Below are 6,525 nucleotides of genomic sequence, written 5' to 3' on the forward strand. Positions count from 1 at the left end.
AAATTAAGCCACATAAGGTATTTATTAGTACTCCATTAGTGACTAGGATGATCAGTTTATGAATCAGTTCTAACTCTTTCTTTCAATTTTCTACTTTGTTTTTTGATGCTTGGCTTTACGAAGCAGTAAAAATATTATATATGTTATCATATTAAGTGGACATTAATCACCAAAATAACAATGTTAACTCTAATTTGATTTATCAGAATATAATTGGTATCAAATATGTGTATCTACCTGGCGGTGTGGTGGTTCCACGTTGATATCTTAAAGGCAAGATCATTTTTCTGGTCGAATTTTGTATGGATTTATGATATTTAATGCATTTACGTGGCTTATGGCCAAAAAGGGAGTGGTGCCCTTCCCATTCGAATCAATGTGGAAAGCGAGGATAATTTTTTTTCCCAAAACTGCCAATTGAGAGTGCCTGATCGTCCTGGTACTGTCAAGGCCTGCTTAATTACCACCGCAAATACGCCCAAAATATCACCCTGGTTGGTACCACTACTAGTCGGTAGTCATGTGTATTTGAATCTCTGTCCATATATACAAATCCATGAGTGACTATCATGTGTTAAATGTGCTTTATGAGAGCCCATGGCTGACGATAGGTATGGCAATTTCCGAAATGTGGGGCTGGGATGGATTCATTGCAGATAAGGTTTAACCTTTTTTTGAGAAAAATCAGTTAGCTTTCCATGTATTGTTGCCAATCCAGTTGAATTGAAATCAATTTGACTATGTGATTTTGGAATGAGACTGATCTGATGATAAGAGCAAGACACTGATAGCATAAAAGATAACAAAATGATCTTAATATATACAGAGACAAGATTACAGAGAGGACATCCCAAAGAAACAGGAAGCAAAAACACACACACACACACACACAAAACAGAATGAGGAAACCCCAGCTGAAGCAACCCCAACACAGCTATATTCGGAAGCAAACACCAAACCATAGTTTCAGTAGCAAACTGTAAACAGGAAAGCAACAACCACCAGACAAAAGAAAAACAAGACACCAAGTCTTCATAATATCACATAGCAATAGGGCAATACTGTGGGTGTGTTGAATTCACAGCAACACTTAATTGGCATAACCCATGCCCCTAACTTCACTTAGATCGAGATACTATTAGGAATTCCCTTTCCAGAAAGTCCAACTTCACCATTTGGATAGAGCAAAGTGTATGGCACATTGACCGGACCAACACGATTCTTCAATTTCTCATCCGTGTTCATATTTTTCATCTCTTCTTCAATTTGAACAAGTCTATTATGAAAATCCTCAAAAGCTGCCAGTGGCATTACATCCGTTGTCCATTCCGGTGTTCGGTTTCCAAGATACACCTCATCTGATGGGTGCTTTGACAGAACTTCTATCACGGACATGCCGCTCAAGGTTTGTAGCTGTGAAGTAATTGTTCTGAAGAAAGCCTTCTCAGGGTTCTTCTCCAGCTCAGCATATTCAGGAGTGCCTTTTTCAGGCATGAACCTGCGGCTTAGTGTTGGACGGTTTGGGGAGTAACCTCCGTAGGCGTACTGTCCAAAGTTCACAGCTGCGTGGAGAGCAGAAGCTATCCAAATAATAATGGTGCAAGATTCTATCAGCTCTTCACGAGTTTGCATTTTAGGCCACCATGGCTCATCTTTCTTGTCACCATGACCCACCTCTCGCAGTTCCTTCCACCAGGCTTGAACTTCAGCGTCCTGTTGAACCATTTCATCCGTCTTGTAGTAGAAGGAGCAATAGTCTCTCACCCATTTTTCAATCGCAAACCAGATTTTCAACCCATCAACAGCATATGGATAGTCTTCAATCAGTAGCCGAAGACCATGTAGGGAATTTGCATCATCCTCCGCAATTCCTCTGAATATATAGAAAAAAAAAGACGATCGATGTCATTTCCATCAAAACATATCTAGTAGATGTATGTAGAGGATTCGATTCATTTATCACTAAGACTATATTTACCTTTTCTTGAGATCATTGGGGAGTGCCTGGTCCAAGAAATTCCAACTCTTATAAATTTCTGATGACATCAGCATAGAATATTTTGCCGGATAAAATGTCTCCTCTATTATTCCACCTGCATTTATAAGAATTTCTCTGGCCAATGCATTAATAGTCATGGTGTCACGAAAGTGAGGGTGGAGAAGTTTATAAATTGGATGAACCACACTCAGCTGCCTGTTTGTTGCAATAATGAATGGCTCCAAAACTGCATGAGTGTTCAACCTGTAGATACCAAATTAATTACAAAATGATTACTAATTTGCTTGATAGTGAAAAAAAATATTTAAGCCTTCTTTGACAGATCCTTACCAATGGCTTATTATCTGATGATGACCACAATCATTCACAGCTACAAAAGTTTTAGCAAATTGCCAAATGGAACCCTCAACGCCATGTTCTGCTGGAGTGTACACCTTGCTAATAATACCATATTTGTCTCCTGCTGGATTTGGCAAGCTCAATTCAATTGCCACAGGCTTCAATGTCTCGTCGTGTCTCAAAAAGAGAAGTGTCCTTGATGCATGAGTCTTTGTTGAGGTAGTGTTTATCTTCCTGAGGTAGGGTATCACTGTATCATGATGATCCAAGATAAATAGCTTATTTTTCCTTAGTGCCTATGAGACCAAAATCCCTTTTCAAGTTAGAAAGTTGATAACAACCATGGTACTTCTTTGGAGAAAAGTTTAATAAATGAAGAAAAAAATATATTACCTCCTCTACACTGAGTCCGTCTAAGTTATGCTCTACGTGTTCTTTGGTTATAGAGCTGTTTTGATTACCATACTGTTCAGGGTCTAGCTTGCTAGCTGGAGGGAATTCCTGCAATTGGTTTAGAGGTTATAAGTTGAGATGTAACAGAAAATAAACCTGGTATGTATCTCATTTCAAATCCAATCACTAAAGATGGCGGAACAAAAAGAAAGAAAATTGGTTTATAATAAGTAAAAAAAATTGGGAAAAGTTTTAGTGTCGTATGTTTTCTAATATTCCTTGCAAAATCTGATTTTTTCGACAAACATGGGAGATAATTAGATAAAGAGTCTCTATCGAGGTTTAAGCTTACTCTGAGAAGACAAATGAGAAGAGGGTTCACTCCGGCAAGCATTTCTCTAGCAAATTCTTCATCTGTCCTCCATGCTGTAGGCCTACTCCTATCTGCTCTCAAGTCATTAAAGTATTAACTAAAATCAATATATGGAAGACAAAATATATAGTAAGTGAAGTCATGGATTTTGAGCTCTCAGTTTAGCAATTGTGATTTCTAAAGTATTGTTCATACCTTTGATCACTTGAGGCACTGGAAATTTTAAGAGTCGCTCCCCATCTGTCCGAAACATTTCCTTGATCATTGGTAAGGGGATGTTACTTGTAAGTTTATTGAGAGCTTCAGTAGGAAGTGGAATTCCATTGAAGTAGAGGTTGTCTACTTCCTTGAAGGAGTTGAACTCATTAGAAAAAAATTTAATTTCAAATGCAGGAATGTTGTTCCGAACTAAGGCTTTCAGATTAAAAGCAATAAAGTCTGACATCTTCAAGTGACCATATTGCTCATCTCTAGGGACGTAAGTGGTAAAAGTACCCGGTATAAACACCCTGCTCTCAGTCTCAGCATCTATTAAAATACAGAAAAATTAATTAAGAACAATTTTAGAATTAATATAACTAATGTTTAAATTGCAATACATGAATTTCCTGTATCTTGAATGTAATATTTTTCTATTTTCATCTAACCTGATCTTGATGGTGGTCGGCCTGTTCTTCCTCTTCGAGGATAAGGATACTCAGCGGACCCTCCGAGAACAGGGCGAGCGAGTTCTGAACTTGAATCAGGATTTCCCAAATCATTGTACACAGCGTAGTCATATACACGATCCCCTTTTTTCCGCTTTCCTTTCCCATCTCCTCTCAACACCTTTAGCTCTTCTTCTCTGTACTTACGTAGCGGTGCTGGCGTTTCATGTGGAAGATATGTCTAAAGAATATTTTTGCAGAGGACTTAATTAATACTATAACTCAATATATATTTATATATGTAGTACTATTTTGGACAATAATGTAATGTAAATAAATGTTGCTTACCTTGTTCGCGAAAAAGACTCTTGGCTTTTTGTATTGTCTATCAGGATAAACCCAAGAGTTACAAAGAAAGTGAATTCGACCTTTACCAGGAACATCTTCAAGAGTAATAGTTTTTAGGTAAAATTCAGCGGAGTGATTATTTCGTACTATGATAGCTCCAGGAGTTCCAAACTCCTCATCCCACTCAAAGTAAACCTTGTATCGGGAATCACCTGCCATTGGAGAAGTAATTTTAAGGTTCCAGTTCTCCAAAGCTGCTTGCTTCCCAAGCTTTCCTCCATTTCCATTTACTACGTACAAGGAGCACTAAATCAGTGCCAAAGCATGGCTACTTTAAGTAGTTGGAAGTGTTGCAGGGTAAAACTTAATTTGTGTTCAAGAAGAAAGACAAAATATAGAGAAATTAATTTATTAATTAAGCGAAAGTTGGGTGTCATTCTTTTTCACCTCCTTGAAAGAATTAAACAAAAAGAGAAAAAGGAAGGAATTAAGGAAAGTTAACACAAATCAAGTTGAATAAGAACGCACCAGGGTCAGCATGCTCTGCGCTGACGAGCTGCAGAGTGACTTTTTGGCCTACGATCTCAAGAACTCTATCAGCTGTACCTGAAACCAAGTTGTTGAATCCGAAAGCATTATTCTTCATTAAAATAACTGTGCCTTTAATGGTTTTCTTCTTCCTGGTAATCTCTTTGACAGCATTACCCGCAGCATTGAGCACACTTCCGAGAATCATTTTTTCCTTAACTAGACCAAGGGTGGCACTAGGATAAATGAGTTATGAGAATTTATCTGGGTTTCTTTTTTTCCAAAAATAGTATTTATTTGGCAGAAGACTTCAGGTAGAATGATGTGACAGGTGTGGGCAAGAGAAGTGAACCCTTACAAAAGATTTTGCTGCACAATAAACCATTAGCCGCATGCTATCATTTCCCTACACTATACAAAAAAAAAAAACTAACAACAAAAACAAAAGCCTTAACCTGGAAGACTTGACATCAACAAAGTCTTTAGCCTATCAACCAGTCCTGTAAAAACACACACAAAAAAAAAAAACCTGGGGCTGGATGTGACGAAATGAGAGAAATGCGGGGTGTATTTATAGCCAAAGATATCACCTTGTGGTAATTAATTCGAGATTAATTAATCTCATATATAATGAGTTTAAATATTGACCCCAAGGAAAGTCTGATATATAATTCGAGATTAATTAATCTCATATATAATGAGTTTAAATATTAATTAATTCGAGATTAATAAATCTTTACTTAATCTAGGTTGGTGAGCTTGTTAATTGTATGAGAATACTGACAAGAAATATTGACCCCAAGGAAAGTCTGATGATTGGACCAATTGTAGGACTTTTTTACAAAATGGTTGTGCGCAATCAATGCTTACGTATCCCATATATACTGCATTGCTCTTTATTTCACACAAAGTGTGAACACTCCATGGTAGGTATGTGTATCTGTTTTATTTATTATAGATGAGAAAATTGATAGAGAAGAAAACCTTTTGAACTATATTTAGATGGGAGAAGATGATAGCCCATTTTTGTCAATAACCTCATATTACTTTACCCTCATGAGCCACTTAAAGGGTAAAAGAAGAAAAAAAAACAATAAAAAATAATATTTTTGAGAATTTAAGTTGTATGATTTTTTTAGTTTGTTTAGGTTGAAGAAAATGAACCTAACAAGTCACAAAGATCATCAATTATAACTAACAATCCAAAATTAAAAAATTCAACATGTCTTCTTACCTAAATCCTAAAGTCTACTAATCTATAACTTGTATAATTTGAAGATCCAAAAACTTGCTTTATATTAAATCACGTTTTTGTTCTCTTAGGCTCACAAGTGAAAAGTTATAAAAATATAAAAAAAAAGTTAACTTTTGACTTTTCCAATTTTGAAAATTTCAACATGTTCTTCAGTGGCTCCACATTTAACCTCATTGTTATGCTGCTGCCATGTGGAAAGTTATGAGATTAAAAAAAAAAAAGTTGGCCTTTGGGTTTTACAAGTTTGGATATTGGAATTAATTATTTCAGTGTGCAACATGTCTAATTTGGATGAGCTTATCTTCTTCCATTCAGAATTGCATTTGATCTCTATATCTATCAACTGTTTTTACTTCGATTTTATCGCTTTTACTTATATTTTTTTCCTTTCTAGAGATTTCTTTAGTAGTTTATAAGTTTCTTTACTTTTGTTTCTTTTATCTTCGAATCTTTTGTTTACCATTTTATGCTGCTTTGGTTCTTCGTTAATTGCCTAACCGCAAGCACTTACTTTGCTTTCTTTGAGGTAATTAATTCCAGATTTAGATAACCTTAATCTTAACTTAGCCTAGGATGGTGAGCTTGTTAATTGTATGAGAATACTTACAAGAAGTATTGCCCTCCTGGAAAGTCTGATGATTTG

At 36.1% G+C, this 6,525-nt stretch overlaps 1 protein-coding gene across 1 annotated transcript; it reads right to left on the bottom strand.

Annotated features, from left to right (window-relative positions):
* Positions 1-788: 788 nt before the first annotated feature.
* On the bottom strand, positions 789-5,025 carry LOC18600369 (linoleate 9S-lipoxygenase 6-like). Its single transcript, XM_018120504.2, has 9 exons — positions 4,628-5,025; positions 4,100-4,389; positions 3,752-3,992; positions 3,300-3,632; positions 3,084-3,175; positions 2,732-2,839; positions 2,330-2,634; positions 1,979-2,242; positions 789-1,873 (listed from the first exon to the last, which is right to left on the bottom strand). Exons 1-9 carry the CDS (start codon positions 4,833-4,835, stop codon positions 1,123-1,125), a joined length of 2,592 nt encoding a protein of 863 aa, XP_017975993.2. The 5' UTR covers positions 4,836-5,025; the 3' UTR covers positions 789-1,122.
* Positions 5,026-6,525: the final 1,500 nt, after the last annotated feature.

The sequence above is a fragment of the Theobroma cacao genome, chromosome 5 (assembly GCF_053813885.1).
Source record: "Theobroma cacao isolate CCN51 chromosome 5, ASM5381388v1, whole genome shotgun sequence".
Classification (NCBI taxonomy): domain Eukaryota; kingdom Viridiplantae; phylum Streptophyta; class Magnoliopsida; order Malvales; family Malvaceae; genus Theobroma; species Theobroma cacao.